The following is a 27,062-nucleotide window of genomic DNA, read 5'->3' on the forward strand; positions in this document are numbered from 1 at the left end:
ACGATTCAAACAGGCTCAGTCGATCGCGATTGAGAATTTGTTTATTGTAGCTCAATCGATTAAAAGTTGTTTTATTTTGTTTTGATGCTAGAATAAATTTTTATCGTTTATTATAAATTAGCTAATTAATTAAACATGAACTAATATAATAGGATATTTGTGATGTTTGAGTTTTAAAATTATTACTTACTGCGTCTTTCTTATTTTCAACATCATGACGAATCTTGATGTAAGTATGGTGCACTATTAGTTTATTTCATTATTTTTTGTCATAATCGACATGTATACAAATCGTATGGCCACGTTCAATATAATTATTCTTTCTGTTCTTAATTTTGGGTTCTTAATTTTGAGGTTGATGCCTTCATACATTGAGCTGAATTATTTACTCAAGAAAACAAAATTCGTATGAATCAGGCTTTATAATGATATTTGTATTAAGATTATTTACTATATAAACTATATTAAATTATTGATTATTTTTGATTCTAGGTAAGTAACAGCAGTACAGACAGTAGTTCAGGATCTAGCTCTGAATCTAGCAGTAGTGCTTCATCATCATCAACATCAGGGTCTGGCTCCAGCAGCTCAGATTCCGATTCCTCTGCCTCTGATGTCCAGGCAACAACTGCACAGCCAAAATCCCCAAATCCACCACCCCAAGAAGAACCTAAGAAAAAGGAGGAACCTAAACCAAGGCGTTCATCGAAACCAAAACTATTATCGTCTAGTGATGAAGACACACCTAAAATACCAAGCCCTAAACCCCTGCCACCAAGACGAAGAGGATCAGCAAAGCAAACAAAGAATGCTGCAAGTGTATTGGCCAAAAAGCCAGCAGCTAAAACAGCCACTGGTGCAAAAGTGAAAGCTATATCAAAAACTGTCAGTAAAGCATCTAAAAATGACAGTGCATCAAAGAAAAAGAGCATCTTCTCTCCCGATAACAGTTCAGAATCGGACTCAGAGAGCAAAGAGAGTAAATCGTCAAAGGCCAGTCCAAAAGCATCGCCAAAAGGTAAGAAACCTGCGACAAGAAAGTCTAGTGAGGAAAAAGATTCATCTCCGTTAACTCCAGCTCGTTCGACTACAAATGATGATTCAAATTCTACATCTAAGGATAGTTCTAAGCGTAGAGCAAGCAGATCAAATGGACCACCACCAAAGAAATTGTCTGAGGATAAGAGTGCATCTTCCTGCACATCGAGTCAGTCATCTGTGGAATCTGTGTCGTCTGATAGTGACAGTGAACCTATGCCCAAGAAAGACCCGCCGAAAACAAACAAAAAGGTATGTTTCAAAAGTTATTTATTAGAATTGATTATCAATTCCCTGTTATCCTTATTTTAGAAATAAGGATTACAGGTTTATTAGATGAAATTCTCTGAAATATAGGTAAGTAGTAATGAATAAATAGAACAATTTTTAATTTCATGTTTTACTACATACTATACTATATAGTATAAAACAAAGTCGCTTTCTCTGTCCCTATATCCCTTTGTACACTTAAATCTTTAAAACTATGCAACGGATTTTGATGCGGTTTTTTAATAGTTAGAGTGATACTCAAGGAAGGTTTAAGTATATTATTTATTAGGTTTTAGATAAAGCGAGCGAAGCCGCGGGCGGAAAGCTAGTATAAATGGTTTTCAAACATTTAACTAAACCTGTAACCTAACATTCACAGCAAGGATCAAAAAGCGGGGACTCCGGAGACTCCGTAGTAGAAGTGCCGCGCAAATTAACACGATCCATATCAGCGCGGGTGTCCCGCATGGCTGCGTCTAAACCTAACCACACAGACACGGACTCGGATAACGAGGAACGAGAGAAGAGTAATGAAATGAGGTACGAAAGAAAACTTTTATCATTTATTTATTTTTGTTTATTTATAACACTTCATTGTACAAAACAATGTAGGAAATGTGGTACAAATTAATGAGGTACAAAAATTTTGCACAATAGGCGGCCTTATTGCAACACAGCAATCTCTGCCAGGCATGGTAGGAAAGGTATATAAAGTTTTCTCAAAAATAATGCTTAACCGTATCACTAAAAAGCTCGACGAAGAACAACCGAGGGAACAGGCAGGATTTAGAGCAGGATACTCTACAGCGGATCATATTCATGTGGTGAAACAGTTGATTGAGAAAAGCCATGAATACAACTATCGACTTTACATGGCATTTGTAGACTACAACAAGGCATTTGATTCACTGGAACACCAATCTATATGGGAAGCTTTGAAGAATCAAGGAATAAACAACAAATACATAAGGATCATAAAGAATATATACAAAAACAGCACAGGCAGAGTAAAATTGGAAACCGAAGGTGAAGTATTCCCTATAAATCGAGGCGTGAGACAGGGAGACCCACTCTCACCAAAACTTTTTTCCTCAGTATTAGAGGGAATCTTTAGAAAATTAGACTGGGATAACTTCGGCATAAACATTAATGGAACAAATTTGAATCATCTCAGATTTGCTGATGATATAATACTCATATCAGATAACCCTGGAAACCTTCAAACCATGCTTCTTCAACTGGCAAAAGAAAGCAAAAAAGTGGGACTATCAATTAACTATGGAAAAACCAAAATTATAGCAAATAGAGTGCGAACCCCAATTAAAATAGAAGATAAGTTAATCGAATATGTCAATTCTTATATTTATCTAGGCCAAATAATAGCTTTCACCGACCAAATGGAACATGAAATTGAGAGACGGGTTGCTCATTCTTGGAAGAGATACTGGTCGCTGAAAGAAATATTTAAAAATACACAATATAATATCATAATTAAAAGAAGACTATTCAATACCTGCATTTTGCCAATATTAACCTATGGTTGCCAAACTTGGGCTAAAACAAAAAAACATGACACAAAATTGGTAACATGCCAAAGAGCAATGGAGAGGAGCATAATGGGTTATACAAAAAAACAAAGAAAAAGAGCTTTAGATATCAGAAATATAACGAAAATAGAAGATGTTGTGAAAAAGACAAAGGTTCTTAAATGGAGGTGGGTAGGGCATATGCTCAGAGAAAAGGGAAACCGATGGACAAGGGTCATTACTGAATGGACTCCCAGAGCAGATGCTAAAAGAAAAAGAGGAAGACAAAGAAAAAGGTGGTCAGATGAAATAAGGAGAGTGGCGGGGCCGCTATGGTTACGGAAGGCGAAAGAACGTGGCGAGTGGAAGAAGTTGGAAGAGGCCTTTGTGTCACAAGGACACGCCAACACCCACAATGCAATTTAATTTTAGTTTTAAGAAAAATGTAACCTGAAATATTGGCAATAAAGGCTATAAATAAATAAATAAATAAATAAAATGGTAGGAAAGGAAATGTGAGAAGAATAAGGATAGCGCAAAAAAGAAATAAAAGAAAGAATATATTAAAAAAATGCCTACATACTACATAAACTACATATCATTTTAAATATGCATGCTGTTCTGTGTGAAAATAAAGTGCTTTTACTTTTTGCTTGATTATTTTAGTGTATTTGTTCTGTTGTGTGTGTTGAATATACTTAATAATGGTATACATTTATTTAATACTAGCATTCCGCCCGCGGCTTCGCCCGCGTTTAAAAAAACCCGCATAGTTCCCGTTCCTGTGGGATTTCCGGGATATACATATATGTTTATCCAAGTTACCCTCTATATATGTATACTAAATTTCAATGTAATCTTCAGTAGTATTTGCGTGAAAGAGTGAGTAGGTACATCCATCCTCACAAACTTTCGCATTTATTATAAGTATTACATTTCCCAACGTGTAGAATCAACAAAGCTAAAAACAGTGTAATATTTATGGCTATTAAAATATTATATAATATTAAATAATACATCATTTATTTTGATAAGGGTTAATACCAAGGTACAAATAAAGAGCTTTTTGTAGCGGTGGTATTTTAATTTCTTTTTTTCAATAAAAAAACGCTTATTGTGACATGACTGTAATAGTTAGAGATATGCTGCCGCTGATTTTTTGTAGACAATGGTGTGTTCTAAAAAAATGTAGTATATCATTTTGTTCTATCATCAACAGTTTTCGCAGCGCACGCGATGTAAGGTAGTTTTTTGATATTTTTTTCACACCTTGGATTACGTTATCGTAATTTTAGTAAGGATGCCTATTTTTTTTGAAAATGAAATATAGCCTATGTCACTCAGAAATGATGTAGCTTTCCAACAGTGAAAGAATTTTTCAAATCTGCCAAGTAGTTTCGGAGCCTATTCAATTCATACAAACAAACAAACAAAAAATCAAACCTTTCCTCTTTATAATATTTTATTTAATATTACTAATTCTGCCTAAACCAGATTCTAACAATATCGAAGAGGTTACAATATTTGATTATCTACAAGATTCTGAATTCGATATTTTTTACTCTGTATTAATGATCTAAGGATAAATAATAATTTTGTGTCCGTGTTTAATATTAAAGCAAAGAAGACAAACGGCTGGCGAAAGCACGCGCAGCGCTTGTAAAGTCGCCAGCCGTTCACCACAGGCCAGCCACACCCTCGGAGAGACGGTGTCCCGTGAGGGGATGTGATTCTACTGGACATTTAGGTATGTTAGCTTTATTATTTATCATCTATTTGTTTGCCGTTGTATGTTTTGTGAAATGAAATTGTCTATTTTTTGCCAGTTATGTTTTCCAAAATTTGTTTTACAATTAAAACGTAACTATATAAACTATATAAAAGTAGCTCAATAGCCACTTTTATGTAGTGTTTGAAACGTCAGATTAAATAATACATATTATTATGTATTGTTCCACATTGAGGAGCTTAATTTGTTTTCATGTGCAATGTACAGGGTGCCTGCATGTCGATCTGATCACAATTCAATCGTATTTATTTACTCGTACACCTCACGCCATATATTAAAGTGACAAATGATGGCGTTTTTTCTATTGTTTTTATTAATTTTGCACTGATCGGTTTGCCCCGGTAAAAAGAGTGTGTGTACACGCGTTAGATATACTTCTTTGGCGTATGGAAAAATACTAGAATACACAACTTGAACATAGTTATCAATTTTCATACCACCTAGAACTAACTTCATGCTGTTAAATTTAGGTGTCGGTGTGCGCGCAGTGTAAAAATTCACTCTCATCATTTTTATCCATCGCGCTAAAAGAAGTATAACTTCAAAAAATTGTCATCTTCCCATATCGCGCAGGTGGCAAATCCGAAAAGCACTTCACGTACGACGCGTGCCCCATATACCACAACGTCACCGCAGCGTGGTGCGTGGCGGCGGCGGAGGAGCGCGGGGCCGCAGCGGCGGCGCGGCGCCGAGCGGTGGCCGCCATGCTGCAGCGCCCGCGCGCCATGCCCACTATCGAGCAGCGCGCGTACCAGCTGAAGGTCAAGGTGCGTCTACATTTATAACACGGTGTTATAACACCTCTATTATTGTATATTAGATACTAGCTGCTCCGCGCGGTTTCACCCCCGTGGCTCCAATCCTGTTGCCCGTAGCGTGATGAAATATAGCCTATAACCTTCCTCGATAAATGGGCTATCTAACACCGAAAGAATTTTTCAAATCGGACCAGTAGTTCCCGAGATTAATGCGTTCAAACAAACAAACAAACAAACTCTTCAGCTTTATAATATTAGTATAGATATTGTATTAGAAAATTTAACTTGAATTTTTCTTATGTCACTGTTGTGGCAACACTGTTTTTTTGTGTGTGGTTCTTTTTCTTCTTGTATGCGGTGTGTAATGTGTAAGGCATTAGGCAATGTGCTTCTGGAAATAATATAAAAAGTTTAAGTAATCGCTGTTTTCATTTAAACCCATATCTTAATATTGTAATATTTCATCCAAATGCGCCTAGTCGGTTTTGTGAAAGAGTAAAATCCAGAAATTCATCCCTACAAACCATCTCATTTATAATATCAGAAGGGTAGAATTAGTAAATTTTTAGTATAAGTGCACTCTACCTAAGACGCGTGTCCCATAAAACGCCACGCAATCGCTGCGTGTTGCGGCGCCGAGCGGTCGTCAGTAAGTACTTTAAAATGTGATTTATTAGCCAAAATTTACTCCAACTATCTCTTTTTCGCTCACAGTAATCAAATCATGTCCTATTACTTTGATTTCGTGTGTGCGTTTGTGTGCTGTTTTTGAACATTGAATCTTCTGTTGGCATCCTAGTTACATCATTTTGCTTTAATCCATAAACCACAATACGACCCCTGCGCAGTGCGTCGCTGCGAAGGTAGTTTTGGCTGTGTCATATATTATGTATGTTTTCTTATTCAGATTACCATTATAAATTAAACTAATAACTTAAAAAAGATAGTTATTAAATTACTCATGACAACAAGTTTTTATAATAAAACCCTATTCTAGTATTCACCAATGTATGTTATAACAAAATTATTTCATTCCAGGACATGCGTTCAAAATGGAAGGGCAGTCACGAACTAAAAGCGATGACGAACAACGATGAACAGGGGGAGGAAAGGGAGCCAGTGCTAGATGGTTTTGTACCGGATTACGATTTGAGATTGTTCAGAGATGCCCAAGCGCTCGCTGCTGTTAAGATTGAAGAGGAGTTGGAGGATATTGCGTCTGATAAGGGCACTAGGTATGTGTGTTTTATGTTTATATTTTTGTTAGCGTTTAGTTTTAGCTTTAGATTTTATAGAAATGTTGCAATTGTCAAAAAAATGATTAAAAGTTTTCGAATTAATTTTGGTTTAGATGCATTCATTTCTTACGCTACCTATGCTTACTATTTTTGAATGAATGATTGAATTTAATATTGAATAGGTTAAGTTTGAATCTGAGTTTCATTTTCCAATTTTACGTCTCCATTTTGTCAATAAAGCAATTAAATGAGCAATAAGCGAAAAATACGTTTTTAAAAAGGTTCCATCAACTATGGATTTTCTTGCTGGTTCTCCATAGAAACTGATTTCCGAATCGGTAGTAAATGTTAAAAATATGTAATGATGATTCAAAAATGCTTCTAGAAGAAGTCTTATATATACTAATATTATAAAGCTGAAGAGTTTGTTTGTTTGAACGCGCTAATCTCGGGAACTACTGGTCCGATTTGAAAATTTATTTCACTGTTAAATAGCCCATTTATCGAGGAAGGCTATAGGCTAATATCATCTCGCTAAGACCAACAGGAGCGAAGCACTACGGGTAAAACCGCGGAGCACAGCTAGTTGAATAAATAAATGTTTAAGTTTGAGTTAACATATATTTTTCGCAGATACGTAGTGATGGGCAAGTACATGATGGAGGTATGGTACCAATCTCCATACCCGGGGGAGGCTGCCCGCGTGCCGCGCCTGTTCGTGTGCGAGTTCTGCCTCAACCACCACAAGTGTGCCTGTGGGGCGGCCCGCCATCGGGCCAAGTGTGTGTGGAGACACCCGCCGGGGGATGAGGTCAGGGACAGACATACACACGAAACATATATTTTACACTACACTACATCACCAAGATATAAAACACACAAATATCACGCCAAGTGTCAGAGATTTAATACTACACCACAAGTGTACTCTTTCTGCCTCAACCACCACAAGTGTGCCTGTGGGGCGGCCCGCCATCGGGCCAAGTGTGTGTGGAGACACCCGCCGGGGGATGAGGTCAGGGACAGACATACACACGAAACATATATTTTACACTACACTACATCACCAAGATATAAAACACACAAATATCACGCCAAGTGTCAGAGATTTAATACTACACCACAAGTGTACTCTTTCTGCCTCAACCACCACAAGTGTGCCTGTGGGGCAGCCCGCCATCGGGCCAAGTGTGTGTGGAGACACCCGCCGGGGGATGAGGTGAGGGACGAACATACACACAAAACATATATTTTACACTACACTACATCACCAAGATATAAAACACACAAATATCTCGCCAAGTGTGCGTGTGGAGACACCCGCCGGGGGACGAGGTGAGATTTCTACATATAGCACAAAAAACAGCGCGCCAAGTGAAAGAGAAAGAGACAAGTTTCACATCACGACATATACACACACGAAAACCGAGCCAAGTGACAGACACTTCACACTACGCTATTTCACTAACATAGTAAAATCATACATAACAAAAAGTTAAAGAGAAATTTCATGAGTGTGTGGGGCGGCCCGCCATCGGACCAAGTGTGTGTGGAGACACCCGCCGGGGGATGAGGTGAGGGACAGACATACACACAAAACAGATTTCACACTACACTACACTACATCACCAAGATATAAAACACACAAATATCTCGCCAAGTGTGCGTGTGGGACCCGCCGGGGGATGAGGTGAGGGACAAACATACATACATGAGTTACAATTTTTTTTGTGAGTGTGTCTGCCGTGCACGTGTGTTCGAGTGCTACGTTTCAGAAGTGAAACTTCTTTAGCAAGATTCAAAGATACCAAAATCGTCGCCTTACTCCATGACGTGACGGTATTGCCATGACGTGACCTTGAATTTTACTGTCAACGCGCCTAAAGAAGGTTCATTTAAAAAAAAGACAGATTACACACTAGATCACCAAGATATAAAACATAAGTATCGCGCCAAGTGTCAGAGATTTCATACTACGTTAACACATTTATTATTTACTAGCGGACCGCCCCGGCTTCGCGTATTTACGTTTTCTCTAAATAAGAACCATCCTCGTACTTCAAAGAATATAATAAAAAAAAGAATTATCGAAATCGGTCTACCCGTTCACGCGTGATGCCGTGACCAAGGAAAACGGGTTTCATTTTTATATACCTCTATGTAGATTTATATTGTCACTCTGCACGCATTGCATAGAAAGTTCTTATGAATAAACGTTCAGTCCGCAAAATTATATAGGTGCGTGTCGATATCTATATTTTTTGAGAACGCATCCTTGATAAAAAAATGATTATGATTTTATACTTGTTATTATTGAAAGAAACAAATTATATTCACACAGATGTGATGACCATGCTTTTCCTCAACAGATATACCGCAAAGACAACCTCAGCGTATGGCAAGTAGATGGCCGTAAGCACAAGCAGTATTGCCAGCAACTGTGCCTACTCGCCAAGTTCTTCCTCGACCACAAGACGCTGTACTACGACGTGGAGCCGTTCTTGTTCTACGTGATGACGTGTGCTGACAGTGAGGGTTGCCATATCGTGGGATATTTCAGCAAGGTTAGTGGGAAATTTGCCCTTTTCAGTATTGCCAGCAATTGTGCGTATTCGCTAAGTTGCTCCTCGATTACAAGACGCCGAGGGTTGCCATATCGTGGGCTATTTCAGCAAGGTTAGTGGAAAATTTGGCATTTTCAGTATTGCCAGCAATTGTGCTTATTCGATAAGTTGCTCCTCGATTACAATACGCCGAGGGTTGCCATATCGTGGGCTATTTCAGCAAGGTTAGTGGGAATTTTGGCATTTTCAGTATTGCCAGCAATGAGCTTATTCGCCAAGTTGCTCCTCGATCACAAGACGCCGTTCCTGTTCTACGTGATGACGTGTGCAGACAGCGAGGGTTGCCATATCGTGGGATATTTTAGTAAGGTTAGTGGGAAATTGGAATTTTAGGTTTCATCTACGTCTGCAAGTTCATAATATAATGTAGTTATATTAGTTAATATAATAATTGGTGTAATACCGTTTTAAACAGATGTATAATGTATCTGCCCCTTACCCCACTAGGGGACATGGGACTTCACTTAATACTGTTTTAATTATACATAAATAATAAATAAATAAATAAAATATGTAAGCTAGGACTTTCTTTTTATCCGTAGAATTCTATGGATAAAAAGCTAAATTGTAGTATTTATTATAGAAATAGATGCCCTCTATGTACTTTTACATGAACTTGATTTCAAGTTCCTGTTTACCATCATTTGGAAATAGATGTCGCTATATTCAATAACGAGGGAAAACTTGCATAAAATCACGTTTTTTTATCTTAAATATTGATTTATTTTCATTTAATCATTCTTCTCTTTCTGTGAATATTTGTTATAGCAGCAACGGAATTAAATATTTTCTGAAATTTTCAGATTTCCTACTTAGTTTATCAAATACTTTCCAAAAATCCAAATGCAATACAAACAATCGTTTAGCGAAAAAAATAATAAATGCTGATTTTCGGCGGTATGGCGACCATTTGGAACTGTAGGACGATGAATATCTGTGCAAAAATTAGCCTGGGGGAAGCTTGCGCATATAAAAATGTACTAAAACTTGATGCGCAAACTTCCCCCACCACGCTACTTTTTGTCCAAGAAGTTTGCCGGGCGCTATGGTTGAATTGTTTTTTTTAATCAACGCATTCGCGTCGGTATGGCGGGCTGTAAGTCACACCGGAAAAGTATGGCATGACACTACCGCCTACTTTTTTATGGGCTATCGGTAATTTCTAAATTTTTTGTGTTACAAATCGTTTGACTTTCGTAATTTATTCGACGAGTTCGACCCGTTGGTCGACTGGGCGTGGATCCCCGGTACCAGCGTTATGACCATCATTTTTTTTGTCATTGCGTACTAAGACCTCTATAGGACCGCTATCCTGTTACGAATGACCCAAAATTTTGTGTCAGTGTCGCCCGGCCTAATCCATACTAATATTATAAATGCGAAAGTAACTCTGTCCGTGTGTTACTCAATCACGCCTTAACTAATGAAACAATTTGCATGAAATTTGGTATAGAGATGTTGATACCCGAGAAAGGAAATAGGCTACTTTTTACCCCGGGACATAAGATTTATCCCGGAAATCCCACGGGAACGGGAACTATGCGGGTTTTTCTTTGACTGCGCGGGCGAAGCCGCGGGTGGGAAGCTAGTACTTAAAAATGGATAGTTATGTAATACACGTGCCCTTCTTCGAACAAATACATAATTTTATTCTTTTAAAAATAAAATATCTTCGTTAATATTTGTACAATGTTTTAAACATTATTACATTAATTTGTTTTAATTTTTTTATTTATTAAGCCTTTTTGTGCTTCAATTTTTCAGACTATACATTTTTGAATAATCATATAACTTTCTGTAACTAGATTCAGATTCAAGTCTTTGTTAATAATTTTGAGAGATTTGCTGATTGATCTGTAAATGTTATATTTCGAAATGAACAAAGGCTTTCGCGAGGTAAAGGACAGACGACTAGATGTGGACCAACATGTACTTCATGTCTGTTAAATATAATACAAAAAAAGTTAATCACAAAACATAAAAACCCAAGCAAAAGCAAAACACTAATGTTTTTTTTTGGTATATTTTAATGATAGTAATGTCATAGTAATTTCAAATTTGTATTTGTCAAGCGCAACGTAAATCAAAAGCAACTTACATTTCCCATAGAAAGCAACCCACAACTCATTTAGCAGTTTCAAACTATCAACATTGTACGTTCATTAAAATTTTTCCCTAATTTAAAAATCGTAATTTGCGTACAACGCCTAGTACTCCGCCATTGAACGTCAGCTGTGAGGTCGTCGACCGGCAGGCCCCGCCCCCTAGGGGATGTCTAGATTCGGTCGCGATTTTGATATGCGTATGTTGATTTAGTACTTGAAATTTATAGGTATTTTGCTTCGTCTGGCTTGTTACTTGTTGGGGAGGGTTATGAAAATACGTTGTTAGGGTTTGTACTTTTGATAGATTTTTATTGCGTTCGCGAAAATTTTACGGAGAGACTGGCTGTCTAATTTCGGTAAATGTTGAAAATTATCAAATTACGACTACAGTCAGGGAAGTTCTTAGCTTCTCTCTTCTATCACCTAGGATTATGAAACTATCCGAAAATATTTGTCTATACTTTTTTTTTTCTGTTTTCAGTCCTTTAACACTTCGATAACCAATTTTGCACTAATTACAAGTGTTTGTGTAATCTTTTTTTTTAACTTTTAGCATATTGGCCCTTCGCTCTTTTTTAGGTTTACCATTTTTTTTATAGTTTTCAGTTCGGCAAAAAAATCCGTTATAGGTTACGTATGTTACGTTACTGTATTCTAAATAAAATGTGAGTAGCTCAATTTGTAGTAAGTGAAATGCTTATTATTTATTATAATGTAAAGATTAAACATATTTATATAATATATACATATTTCTTCCCAATATCACCGTGTAATTACAAAAATATTGCGTTATGTACGATCCGTGGGACGGACAAATATGAATCTTTTGAGACTAAAATCCTTCGTCTCGAGGGTTGAAGTACAGTCGGGTTGAAAGTCATTCTAGGTTATTGTCTTTAGAGTCGATGACATAAATATATGCCTATTATTATAAATGTGGAGCATCTATGTTATATTTTGAAAAAAAAAAAAACGGCCCGTAGATTAATTACCTAGATACTCTCTTAATTTTTTTACTCCTTATTTATTTTATTTGCATAAGGAGTTATTAAGGAGACAAAACAAAACTTTAAATATAAATCCAGTAGTTTTTGACTTACGCCACATACGTAGAGTCGAATTATTAGTGCCTTATTCCAAATCATTAATTTAATAAATTATTATTAAAGATTATTTTAGCAACTGATGTGTTTATTGATATGCACACCATATGAAATTGAAATTAAAAACCTAAGGGCTAAGAGGCACTTAGGCTTAGGCTCTTAGGTTTTTAATTTCAATTTTTGTGAAAAAAAGCAATACGTTCTAGACTTAAATCTATTGATTATATGAAAAATTTCTTATTAAAAGTCAAACCCCCGATAAGTACTTGTAATTAGACGTATCTAAGAAATACAAGATCAATCTTCAATGTCGTCGCACTCGGCGGGTTTATTGTGAAAATTCGCAATTCGTTTGAGATATTGTCGGGTTTCACCTCTAGACGTTTAACCTTTCGCGACTCGGTCGGCTATTTTATGGTTATTTATATGTAATGTTGAGGAGCTCAGGGACTTCGTGGGACACTTTGATTAACGTAAAATATGAGACGGGGGCGGGAGAGGACTTTTGGATTTTGTTATGGCGACCGCGTAGGAGAGTCGGGCGTATTTGCTGTCTATTTGCATGTAATTACAATTTATTGTCATTGACAATTATTTTCGTTGCTACTACGCTTCTGTACGCCATAGCATCATGTTTTATAGCGTAAAGCCTTCCTTGATAAAACACTAAAATAACTGGTGAGTATACCAGCAGTTCCTGAGATTGGCGCGATCAGACGAACGAAAAAGAAACTCTTCACAAGGCACATAACATAGGCTTTCTATACCTCCTCAAAAAACGTTAAAATGTTTCTCTAACGATTATAATACAAGTTCAGTCAGACATAATATTTATACGAAATACCTAAATCAGGTGATTTAAGTTTCAGTAGATACACAAAATATAACGACGTCTAGACTATTCTAATTGGCGAGATTATAGTTGATATAGCGTCTAGACAATTAAGGGGGATGCTACTTTATATATTTATAAGTTTATTACTTTAACATTATTTAAGACTTTGATGAAATTGGAATTATAAGTCTAGCACATAATGCTTTCTAAAAGCATTAGATTTAGATACATATAATCATTAATCTTTATATTAAGTAACGATAATATTTATTTCTATAGATAAACTAAAGCAAATTAATAAGGAGTACATATTTTTTCTTCAAAAGAAAAGTTTTTGTGTATATCATTACGTATCATTGTATTATTCTATCTCAAATTACTGATTTTAAATATAAAAAAAAAACACAGAAAGTATGAAATAAATTACAAAGGATCAGTACTTCGTAGCAGATAATATAACAACGTATTCACTACACATATTTGAATGTATCGCCATTTATAATACTCGCGTAGGCGTCATACATTTTATATTAAAAACTCGATATAGAAATTCTTAAAATACGCCATACATAAATGTATTATACGAACATTTTGTATCTAATATCATTGACATAATATACATTACTAGCTTTTCGCCCGCGGCTTCGCCTGCTTTGTCTAAAACATAACATAATTAATTACGAAAACGTTGCTCTCGAATCACTCTATCTACTATTAAAAAAGCGTGTGTGCTGAGCACACGTGTCAGAAGTGAAACTTCTTTGGCATGATTCAAAGATACCAAAATCGTCGCCGTATTCCATGATGTGACCTTGAAATTTTACTCTCAACGCACCTCAAGAAGTTTCACTTCAAAAACCCATCAAAATATTTTGCGTATTTTTAAAGATCCAAGCATACAGAAAGTGACTTTGTTTTATACTATGTAGTGATATTATCTGGTGATTGTTAACTTAGACGTCCTCAGGCGTCCCCTATAAAGGACCCAAAAAGACTCAAAAAAGGCAAGGAGGCCTCAAGAGTTGTAAAGTATAAACAAAATTTTTGATCTCCCGCGTGAGGGCGCCCTCCAAACGATATTAACAGAATGGAGTGGGTTTTGTGTGAAATCCCTGCTTTATGAGTTTTTGATGGTGTATCGCTGATTCTTTCCACGATACGAATACGAGCTTTCTTTACACGATAGGGTTGCACTTTGATCTTAATTTACATTGAAGTAGATGTAGTTTGCACGCGGACTGTGTTCATTTGAATTTTGTAAATGTGCACTTGAATAACACGATATTTATTTAACGAAGTAAATTTGAGTTTAATGTAACAAAACGTTATTTAAACGGATAAAACACTGAATCAATAACCTATCCAAATTTAATAATATTCCTGTCCTTATTTTCTTTTCTTTATATATCTAAGGTTGCAAATAAAATAGGACACAAGTGATAATTAACTTATTAAAAGCATTGATATTACTCACCTTGTCTTTAACAATAATTGGAATAAACATTCCATGATTAATGAAAAAAATTAACGCTACAATAAACAATGATCTATTGAAACTACTTTCCTATACATAGTTATTTCAAGTGCACAATTAAAACCTCCCCTGGCCTGCATAGCATTCTATTTTAAACCCTATAGTTATTTACAAGAAGATCGATTTTTATTTAACTGCTACGTTCCACTCTTTTACGCGAAGTGTCTACGGCGGCTCGTCGTAGCGCTACGCTTTCAACGTAAACGTAGACGGTCTACGGGCGTAGTAGTTTTCGTAGCTATGGCTCTATCTATTGATGAAATATGAATGGTTTCACGGCTTATAATGAGATATTCACTACTATAACAGTTTATTACAAGTTTAAGTAGAACTTTTAATTGAGAAAGGTCCTATGTATTAACATTGTATGTATTGGATTACATACAAAACTGTAAAGCATGTAATTTACTGTGTATAATTTTTTGTTTCGTATATTGTTTGATCGTACATATTATTGAAATTATTTTTGTGTATAAATACCAAATATTTGAGGTAAAACGAAATTTTCTCAAGAAAATTCACACAAATTTATACGAAGTATGAAAAAAATAAAACCACTATAAATAAGCCTCTATTGCGAACGTTTTATATTGTTCAGTATCCCTTTTCATATCATTATTCAGCTAACAATAAAACGATTCCGTTACTTGTAACCAGCGTACACCGTAAACCTCCCACAAAGGAATCCACAAAAACAAACCCTTCAGACGGAACATTAAAAATCAATAAATCTTATGTGTAGAGTTTAAAGTATATATAAAAGCACAGACAGACGGACGGCGAGACAGCGTCTGTCCGGGTCGACGACCTCGCATCCGGGTACCCGGATATATTCCGTTAAACTTTGATACGTTTGTTGGTTGCCGATAACAGCTGGTTATTTTGATAACAAAGGGTTGTACGGAATATGCTGCGGGCCTTTTTTCGTGTACTGTTCAATTATGTCTAGCCGGTTGTAATTAATGTTTGTGAGAGTCTGGATGAAAGCGTCCTATTACGGTGATCAATATCTTTTATTTTTATAGGTTCTATGTTCCTCAGTTTACGTCTACTTTAGTAAATTTCATCAGCTAATATTTTATTATTATTAAGATTTAAATAATTTCTTTTCAATTCAATTTTCCATTACTCAAATCAGACAAAGAACCGGGAATCAACCGCTAAACCACAGCCGTAACATAGAACAATTAACCAACCTATACACACGGGCAATAAAGTTAACCCTAACGCAAAGCACTCCGTATCCGCGGGGCGCGTCACACCCCAGTGACAATCCGCGGATGTAAACACGGCCGTCTAGACGGCGTGTAACGCAATAAATCCAGACGTCTGAACGTCTGGGCCGTCGGTACACCCGCGCCCGCGGGCCTGATCGAAATTGGAAAGTTCTTTCGCACATTCTTGGGGTCGTCTGGGCCGTCGAGATTGGGGAGGGTTAGGGACTGTGGGTGTAATGGAACTTTTTGAACGTTAATGATGTATGATGTGCGGTGATGGATGTAAATGTACAAAGTTTTATTACTACCCCAGTTTTAGATGGAACTAAGATTTTTTTCTACCCAGGAATATATAAGGAAAAAATAAAACACTAATAGCTCAATAGAATTTTATTGTAACATCGAGTATTCAGTACAAGCAAATTATAACGACCTTCTTATCATGAAGTCAAGAAAACATTTACAAACTACCCACATTTAGCAAATAATCATTATACGACAAGTATAGTTACTTCTATTACAATATTTTTTCGATAAATTAACTCACACGTTTTATTCAAACAAATTTATTACAAAAATTATTCCAAAAATAACATCCCACTTCTTTTCCGAACAGGAAAAGAACTCGTTCCTGAACTACAATGTGTCGTGTATACTCACGCTGCCACCGTACCAGCGGCAAGGCTACGGGCGGCTGCTCATTGATTTCAGTAAGTACTCTACACCTTATTGCGTTTTCATGGTCTATGGGGGTTGTGGAATTTTAGCATGTTTGTTTAAGTTTTGGTTATGATACTCGTGTTATTGGAATATGGGTGTAAATGTAGAAAATAAGCATTTTTTAATGTTTAAAAATGATAATTTATTAGTGTTGTTACTGAAGTTGTTTACTGAAGATTTCAAAATTAAAGATCCACTTCTCTGAACCTAAAGAATCATTTTATCTCATATTCAGATTATGTTCATTATTTATTTGCAAAGGCTTTGTTCGCACTCAATATTTCTAACTGTCACCACCTATATACATTATTATAGGTTCATCAATTATTAAACAGCGCAATGATATTGGACTTTCTTAAGAAATTTTAGTATTACCATATACATTACTATTTACGCATCGTAAATAAATACCCAAATTTTTCAAATTTTATTAAGGATTTGCAAAGTATTTATTGTCATGTACATTACTTGAAAAGGATCTCAAAGACTCTTCGCATCTTTAAACTATGATTTATATTCTCTAAAAAAATCCCTGAAGATTTTAAAACGTTTCTCTGTAATCCCAAAAATCACCACAAGTTTCCGTGGTCCCACATTAATTGTTAAGAGCGTAAATTCTTGTTGCACCTGAAACAAATAAAAACAATTCAATGATTTGTTTACAAACACCTTTGCTCTGAATCCCAATTGTCACCATCGTTTCCTATATAGTTGATGTTTAGCTCGATTTTCCATCCTATCAACATTACCCAGACAATTAATTGATAAGGAGCAATCGTTCCGCACCTGAGCGGTCAGCATCGTGAGCCTGCCGCTTGTTTGGGACGGGGGGCGGTCGCGACGCCGCGGCCGTTCACCCCGATCGATGCGATGCAGTATGGATCGGCCGGTGTCTAGACGGCACGGGACCTCACGAATTGTAGATGCGAGGAATTTTGATGGCTCGCTATTACCACCGCCGGGCGCGTCCGCGTAATTGGCGTTTGTGTGGGATGCTGTCAAAGAGCGGTGGAGGAAAGACGTAATGTGTCGGGATAGAAAACAGCAATACTTTGAGTCGGCTGTTACCATTTTTCCATAACAGGCGTATAAAAACATTTCAGTTAAGTGTTTATTAAGACTTGTCGGGCTTGCTGAAAAACAGCGCTGACTGAGACTACCTACTGGCCAGCTTTTGCTGATTTTTTGTCTTCCCCTTTTTAGCAATTCCCTTTTAATTGAAAAAAAGAAAGAAAAGAAATTTATTGCCAAAAACTTTACATACAAAATTTATCTTAAAATTAAATGAGGCAAATTAATACATATATCAAATTTAACTATCTTTTTGACGTTGGTATTCAAAAATTAATTTAGCTGCTTCGCTTCCCGCCCAGTCATAACAGGATGTTAACAATACTTCCGTCTTCATGCAACCCTGTATGTAATTTCATTATCAAGCTCCTTTGCCAATTTTAGCCATAAAATTCACCTCATAGTAAAACGTCCACCGTGGTTATATGTACTTTAAAACTCTTATACTTTGGTAAAATATTTTAAATAATATCATAAAACATTTTGCAGAATTTTATCGTCTTTCAGATGTCTCATGCAGGATTGTAAAGATAAACACATCTTAGACGATAGGTACTGTGTTCAGAAATTCCTTGCATGTTCCTATTTCTTTTGTCTGTTTCTCTTATTATTTTAAAACGTATATTTTATGAATCCCACTTGAGGGCGAGGTTGTAAAAACATAAATCATGATAAAACGCATAGTCATTGCCATACTCGGTAATAGAAAAAGAATATGGTGAAAATCTTCAGAAATTATTAATAATTCCAGGTATTATAAACAGTCAAAATATTAGTTTTAAAATAATGTTATCTTTATCTTATAAATGAAATACCGTACCTGCCCAATAAAGCAATTTTTTTTCTGATTTCCTATTCCAGTGATACCAAAAAATGTAACTAGATAACTAGAAGCATGAATTATTTTCGCACCATCAGCTGTTCGTGGTTCTAATGAAGTGCCATAGTTTCAGTTTTGCATGTTAATTACGATTTAACACGTTTTTAATTACTTATGACGATGCCGTTTATTGTTCATGTTGTAAGTAATTCATTTATTCGCGTGGATAGTGCTACCAATTTTTTTATTGTAGCATGTTTAGGGTTAACTTATGAATCTTAGTTTAAAGAATATTAATGTTTCATCGTAACTACAATATGCTATCAACACTATAACCGTATACCAAGCATTATTGTCAAGAAAAGATCAGTCCTACAATCATACTCCTGTTCTCTAATTCCTAGTCCTCATAGGGAATATAAAAAAATGTTTTGCTGCATAGCGATATCAATTTTAACAGGCCATTACACAATAACCTTTATACCAGCCAGCTTGAATTGATATGTGCATATTTTTAGATATTTTATTGGCACAGTGAAAGGGCGATATGATATCGATATAAAAAGTGTTGGCGTGCGGCTGCCTGCTGTTTGATTCTTTACTTTCCAAAGTAATTGCGTGCAATTTATAAAAACAACATCATATGTTATAATTATTGCCGAATAAACTTTCCTTTTGAACCGTCTAATTGTGGTTTAATGGTCTATTACTTTGAATAAATGTGGACGGTTTGGATTAGCGAGAAGCGTGTCGGCGTTAGTCAGGTAAACAATATATTGTGCAGTAATAGGTGTAAGCATATCATAAAATAATTTAATAAACAAGCGGTTATTTTCAATCGTGAAAAACAAAACAATGTTTATCAATTTCGATTCTATTCTTTTCAATTTTTTAGTTGTAGTTTGAAGCTGGAAACATATTTTGGAGTATTCCTTCCTTATATAATGATAGCTAACTATCATAGATAATATAAAAATATCATATTTTGGTAAAAACGGATACAAATTGGAAAACAAGAGAAAGTCATTCATTAGCTTATTTCACTTATTTTATAGCAACTTCTCTCCTCTTCTCTTAAGGATTCTATACATTACTGTACATTATTTTAAACAAGAAAGTCGAAACACCAGATTATTTTAATAGAATCCCATCTCCTTCGATAGCCATAAATATCAGTACATATTTCTTCCACCAGGTTACCTCCTGACCAAAGAAGAGGGCAAAGTGGGATCACCAGAGACACCTCTATCGGATCTTGGTCTAATATCCTACAGATCCTACTGGAAGGAGGCGATCCTTAAACGACTATGTTCTGCACCCGGGCCTGCGCTGTGTATACGAGATCTTAGCAAAGACTTGGCGATCGCTTCGTCGGATATAGTGTCGACGTTGCAAGAGAGAGGTCTCATGAAGTACTGGAAGGGCAAGCATATTGTGCTGAAGAAACAGGTTAGTAAAGTTTTCTTTAATTTCAGCCTTTTGAGTTTGTACTCGGAACTATGATCAAAAAATCAAGTAGGTAAAAAACCCTCATGGAATGAATTGGTAATAAAAAATAAATAAATAAAATATTAGTATAGTGTACGTGTATAAAATGTGTGTCACGGAGGTATAAAAAGCATTGACGATAATGGAGGAGGCATCGGCAAATAATTCAATATAATAAAATAGCATAGCTGTTTCTTTTAACAATTCAGTAGAAAAAAATATACATTAGAAAAATTGTTGCCTTTCGTAATTTTTCGGTTCAAGTTTTGGAAACAGTAAATTCTCGGCATAATACAAAATTCTGAGCGTTTGTAAACTGACGAGTGATGACGCTGTTACTGATCGGCGAAATCATACAATTTGCTTGCGACATATAAATGTCTTTTTCTAATGTGTACCTAAGTGTTCGTGCCGTGTGTGAAAATTGTCCTGAAATATTTATTTAATATACGCAACATTTGTATACGTATTAATTATAAGCTTTTATTTCCTTGCTTTTACAAAAAATGTTTTACAATTTAACTTAATACTTTATATAATAACTTGTGAAATCTTAAAACTAGTATATGTTTATGTTAGTAACGTTGTTGCTATTCTATGTTAGTACCTATCCTATTTACTTTATTGTAAGGACCGCTTTGTGCGGTGAAAGCCTCCTCCAAAATTTTCCATTTCTGCCTTTCCATATTAGCCAGTTTTACCCATTGATTCCCCGCTACATCAACAATGTCATCTTGCCATCTTTTATTGGGTCTGCTGCTGTATTGACATGGTAAAAATCGAGTACAGCACTTGCACATATGTGCAGGAGGTGCTGGAGGACGCGAGTCGCCGGGCCACGCGTGTGCGCAGCGTGGAGCCGGGCGGGCTGCGCTGGTGGGGCGGCGGCGCGGGCCGCTGACCCCGCGCCGCGCGCGCGCCCCGCCCGCCCCGCGCGCCGCGCCCCGCCCGCCGCCGACCCGCCAGCAGCGTCGCGCGCTCGCTGCTCTGAGCGTACGTACCCCACACACACACACACACAGACACATACACACCAGCAACACACGCTACTCTGAGCGTACCTACCCACACGCATACACATACTCACATGCTGCTCTGAGCGTACGTACCCACACACACATACGCACAGACACATACACACCAGCAACACACGCTACTCTGAGCGTACCTACCCACACGCATACACATACTCACATGCTGCTCTGAGCGTACGTACCCGCACACACATACGCACAGACACATACACACCAGCAACACACGCTACTCTGAGCGTACCTACCCACACGCATACACATACTCACATGCTGCTCTGAGCGTACGTACCCACACACACACACACACACAGACACATACACACGAGCAACACACGCTACTCTGAGCGCACCTACCCACACGCATACACATACTCACATGCTGCTCTGAGCGTACGTACCCACACACACATACACACAGACACATACACACGAGCAACACACGCTACTCTGAGCGCACCTACCCACACGCATACACATACACACATGCTGCTTTGAGCGTACGTACCTACACACATATACACAAGCGCATTCGCAGTACACAACGGGTGCGCTGCGAGGAGCTGGGCGTGTTCTTACGCACACACACACACAAGCGCATACGCAGTACACAACGAGTGCGCTGCGAGGAGCTGGGCGTGTTCTTACGCACACACACACACAGACACACACTTTGAATAGTCACACACGCATGCATAACGTGAATCTGAGCGTGCACACACACAAAAATAGTAGACAGAATAGCCTAAAGCTGGGTATGCACACTCACACACGCATGCTGACACACGTGCGCAAATTAAAGCTCAAGCACACACACTATGAATTGTTAGAGTTGGCAAACCAGCTGGTAGCTATAACGATCACCTCATCCCATGAACATTTGCATTGGCTCTACCGCTCACGTGGTGAATTGCATCTGATCCCTGATTTTGCTCTGTAACTGTGAATTATTAAATAAGAAGAATTAGCAAACATTCCAAAATCATTCATTGTAATTACTGTTCAAAAAATTGGATAATCCTCCTAATTTTGCAGCTATTTTGTTTTGTTTATGTTTTAAACCATTGTCTTTGTATCCATAGGTACAATCGAGATACGCCATTGTTTACTTGAGTTTAACTCAACGAAACTCAACTCTCAGCAGTGTTACAACAATTATATGGAAAGTGTTACAGTTTGGATTAGTATGGACAATCGGAGGATATTGTGTTGGAAGTCAATTATTTCTATGCATTTAACTATTTCCTAGGTACTATATGATGGGATTGTACGTAAATAAGGATATTAATAATTGTGTTTATTGAATTAAAGAAAATGAAGTGTTCCCTTAAATTTTGTAATCTACATAGTATTGTCATAACTAAAAATAATGTAATTGCGATATATTTTGCGTAAATCAAGATATTTTTCAAAATTAATCATTCATTTAATATGCCACATCCATTTTTCGCAATGTCGCGTAGATCTTGATATTACCTTATTTTAGCATTTATGGTGACTTGCATGTTTTTAAAACTTTTTATGAGAAATTATATTTATTTTTATTTCAATGGATGCATTGTTATAGCTTAGACGTCATCGCCAATTGAGATCTTTGACGTCACGACATATATAGTTTCTTGTGACGTAAAAGGAAAGGTGTTCTAGAAATAAATATTCTAAACATAAATTTGTCGTGCATTTGTCTGTATGTTGTATATGTATATATTTAAGGGTAAAGAATAAGTCTATGGTTAAATAAGATCTTAATATCTTACTGGTTTCAATGACGAAAAATGTGTATATTAATTATTATAAGGAAATATAACTAATAAGATAATTGTGGTTGTTGAGTATTGTAAGTTTGTGAGCGTAAATCTATATTATGATGCCAAGAAATCTTGGGTAATAATATAAAAAATAACATGGTAGGACATTTTCGTCAGCTATAAGGTTAAAAAATCTCATAAATAGATTTTAAATTAAAGATATATGTATAAACAAATTAGTTCTTAAGAGTAGAGTAAAATGGCGCAATGGATTTTTATTTCGCCATTTTAAATCCAATATGGCCGACGGTATTTCGTTTTTAATCTTTAGATATAGGTGTAAAATATAGACGTTACATACGTCTGAAAAAGATGGTTGGAAATCGAGCAAATTAAAAATATATTTAGTGTTTATATTCTGATATAATATGTAGGCTAATGTCTATCTTATAATATAATATTTTCTATAGTTCTTAAGTGTAGAGGTTACAATGGATTATTTGTGTCGCCATTTAAAATCCAATATGGCGGACACAATTCCATTTTAAATCTTTAGATGTAGTTGTTAAATATAGAAGTTTGATACGTCTTCAAAAGATGGTTGGAAATCGGGTAAATCTGGTAGATTTAGGCTAATGTTAATCTTTGTATTTGTGGTTGCATGACTATTTTCTATTCGTAAGTGTCACAAACACATAGTTATAGTAGTCTATCATCAGTTATATACAGTTCATTTTGGCTATTTATTACTTTTTTCTTCGTTTTTTATTACTTACATCTATGAAATAAGGTAGAATTTCGATAAAAATAATAGGTAAAAAAAATCTCATGCATAAATTTTGAATTAAAGATTTAAACGCTGTGTACAGTACGATTCACGAAAGATTACTGTAAGTTAGATCTTAACAGTGTAGAGTAAAGTAGCACAATGGATTCCTTATGTCGCCATTTTAAATCCAATATGGCGAACGGAATTCCATTTAAAATCTTTAGAAATAGGTGTCATATGCAGACGTTTGATACGTCTGCAAAAGATGGTTGGAAATCGAGCAAATTAAAAATATATTTAGTGTTTATATTCTGGTATATGTAGGCTTATGTTTTATCTATTCGTTATATAGAGCTGTTCGTAGTATTTGTTGGTGCATAGTGCATACCTATTTTCTATTCGTATGTGTGGTAATTTAATTAGGAACTTTAAGCTTAGTCTTGAAAACTGTAGTCTGGAAAAATTACTTATTTTTAATTCTAAATATATCAAAGACATTAGTAGTATGTCATCAATTGTACAGTTAATCCAAGGGGTTTTAAATGTCAAATTGTTTTAGTTCATTTTGGTTATGGTTTTTCGTCGTTCTTTATTACATCTATGAAATAAGGTAGAAATTCGATAAAAAAATAGGTAAACGGAAGGAATTCCATTTTAAATCTTTAGATGTACCTAGGTGTTTAAATGCAGACGTTTAATACGTCTTCAAAAGATGGTTGGAATCGGGTAAATAAAAAATATATTTAGTGTTTATATTCTGGTATATGTAGGCTAATGTTTATCTTTGTATAATATTTTAGTTAATTCTAAAGTGTAGAGGTAACAATGGATTCTTTATGTCGCCATTTCAAATCCAATATGGTGGGCGGAATTCCATTTAAAATCTTTAGAAATAGGTGTCAAATGCAGACGTTTGATATGTATGCAAAAGATGGTTGGATATCGAGCAAATTAAAAATATATTTAGTGTTTATATTCTGGTATATGTAGGCTAATGTTTATATTTGTATAATATTTTAGTTTGTTCTTAAGTGTAGAGGTAACAATGGATTCTTTATGTCGCCATTTTAAATCCAATATGGCCGACGGAATTCCATTTTAAATCTTTAGACGTAAGTGTAAATTATAGACGTTTGAGATACGTCTGCAAAAGATGGTTGGATATCGAGCAAATTAAAAATATTTTAGTGTTTATATTCAGGTATATGTAGGCTAATGTTTATCTTTATATAATATGTTAGTTAGTTCTAAAGTGTAGAGGTAACAATGGATTCTTTATGTCGCCATTTTAAATCCAATATGGTGGACGGAATTCCATTTAAAATCTTTAGAAATAGGTGTCAAATGCAGACGTTTGATATGTCTGCAAAAGATGGTTGGACATCGAGCAAATTAAAAATATATTTGGTGTTTATATTCTGCTATATGTAGGCTAATGTTTATCTTTTAATTTTAGCTTCAGCTGTCAAAAACATACATTTGTCAATGATCAGTTGCACAGATAGTCAAATTGGTTTAAATGTCCTATTGATTTAATTAATTTTTTCTTTGTTTTTTATTCTATGTGTGAAATAAGATGGAAATTAGATGAAAATTATAAGTGGAAATATAAACCTTTCATTACTCTGTGAATTTGACTGTATAATGTTATAGTACTGTATATAATACCTTATACTGTATTAATAAATATAGAATAGGAAGACATGAATGAAATAAAATTTTATTACGGACGGATTTCTAATAGATGTGTAGAAGTAATTCGATGTTTTATTTTTTTTAGCTTTGCGCCCGCGGCTTCGCCCGCTTTGTCTAAACCCTAATAAATTATATACAATCAAATTCGTTGCTTTGTGTTTTTTTTTAATCTAAGCATACATTGGGACAGAGAGAGCGATTTAATTGTTTTATGTATACTATGTAGTGATAATTCATAATTCCTTGAAAAAACTTGTTGAATAGAAAAAGTTAGTCGTAATTCTATTAAATATAATATTTATTACTAATTATAATATTAATTATCGTAATTTATTTATTTATTTATTCTCATCTCTTTTCCTATAGCTGTAATACAGAAAAGTGTATCCGTTTATAAGGTTATACTTACTTATAATTTACAAACACATTTCTAAGGTAAGGTTTCTAAGAATGTATTTCTGATATATACTTACTGTTTACGACCTACCGTCACTTTATTTTATATTTTTGTTCACGCGAATTGTAATATGCATTGTCATGGTGTCATCTTAGCGTCTGAGTATTGAACACATCTAACATTAAAATTTGTGTTGTAATTAATATAATACCTGTGCTAAAGAAAGTAATGTGTACTTAAATTGCTCATTGTGTATTGCGTCATCTTAACGTTTGTCGAAGGAATTAAACTCAAAGCGATACCAAATGGGAGTTTTTATTCACTTACTATTACTTATTTTAAATAATATTTCATTAAAGATATTATTTCCGATTCAATAGTTGTTTGACAATTACTAGTGTTCAGAAACTAGAGTTAATTACTTAATAAGTCAATTATATGAAACTAGCCTTCCACCCGCGGCATCGCCCGCACAGTAAAGAAAAACCCGCATAGTTCCCGTTCCCGTGAGATTTCAGGGATAAAACCTATCCTTTGTCCTTTCTCGGGTATCAAAATATCTCTATACCAAATTTCATGCAAATTGGTTCAGTAGTTAAAGCGTGATTGAGTAACAGACAGACAGACAGAGTTACTTTCGCATCTATAATTATAATAAAATATATGGATGTGTGACGCAATCGCAAAAATGGGAATAAAATGTGTTTTTTTGTAATTTTCTGTTAGAATATTTTGCATATAATATCGATACAGAGATAAATTACTAATTATTGTTTTTCTCTAAATAGATTAAATGTCAAATTTAATAATCTTCTAATATATAAAAATCAATGCCACTTTTCGTTGTAATTCCATAACTCGAGAACGGCTGAACCGATTTCGATAATTCTTTTTTTATTATATTCCTTGAAGTACGAGGATGGTTCTTATGTAGAGAAAACGTTAATATGTACCACGGGCGAAGCCGGGGCGGACCGTTATATATAAAAATGAATCGCAAAATTTGTTGGTAAGCGCATAACTCGAGAACGGCGGAACCGATTTCGATAATTCTTTTTTTATTATATTCCTTGAAGTACGAGGATGGTTCTTATGTAGAGAAAACGTAAACATGTACCACGGTCGAAGCCGGGGCGGACCGCTAGTAATAAATAAAAATTAATAAGTGGTACCTATACAAATGTATTAGATTTTATTAAACTTTGAATTGTATAAGTAGGAAGTAAGTAAATAACTTTTGTAAGTAATGTATTCTTTGTAAATATTTGTATCATACGTTTTACTCA

General features: G+C 35.5%; 1 protein-coding gene across 1 annotated transcript; it reads left to right on the forward strand.

Moving 5' to 3' along the window:
- The first annotated feature begins 18 nt into the window (after positions 1 to 18).
- On the forward strand, positions 19 to 21,037 carry LOC123693639 (histone acetyltransferase KAT7). Its single transcript, XM_045638825.1, has 12 exons — positions 19 to 229; positions 493 to 1,290; positions 1,688 to 1,848; positions 4,454 to 4,581; positions 5,197 to 5,390; positions 6,420 to 6,616; positions 7,253 to 7,366; positions 7,571 to 7,634; positions 8,989 to 9,183; positions 16,654 to 16,747; positions 19,844 to 20,097; positions 20,945 to 21,037. Exons 1-12 carry the CDS (start codon positions 215 to 217, stop codon positions 21,035 to 21,037), a joined length of 2,307 nt encoding a protein of 768 aa, XP_045494781.1. The 5' UTR covers positions 19 to 214.
- The last annotated feature ends 6,025 nt before the right edge of the window (positions 21,038 to 27,062 follow it).

The sequence above is a fragment of the Colias croceus genome, chromosome 8 (genome assembly GCF_905220415.1).
Source record: "Colias croceus chromosome 8, ilColCroc2.1".
Taxonomy (NCBI): Eukaryota; Metazoa; Arthropoda; class Insecta; order Lepidoptera; family Pieridae; genus Colias; species Colias croceus.

Excerpts from the sequence above, each read along its gene's own strand:
- LOC123693639 (XM_045638825.1), top strand. Across the intron at positions 9,184-16,653 it reads TCGTGGGATATTTCAGCAAG|GAAAAGAACTCGTTCCTGAA; the intron begins GTTAGTGGGAAA and ends TTTTCCGAACAG. Across the intron at positions 16,748-19,843 it reads GCGGCTGCTCATTGATTTCA|GTTACCTCCTGACCAAAGAA; the intron begins GTAAGTACTCTA and ends TTCTTCCACCAG.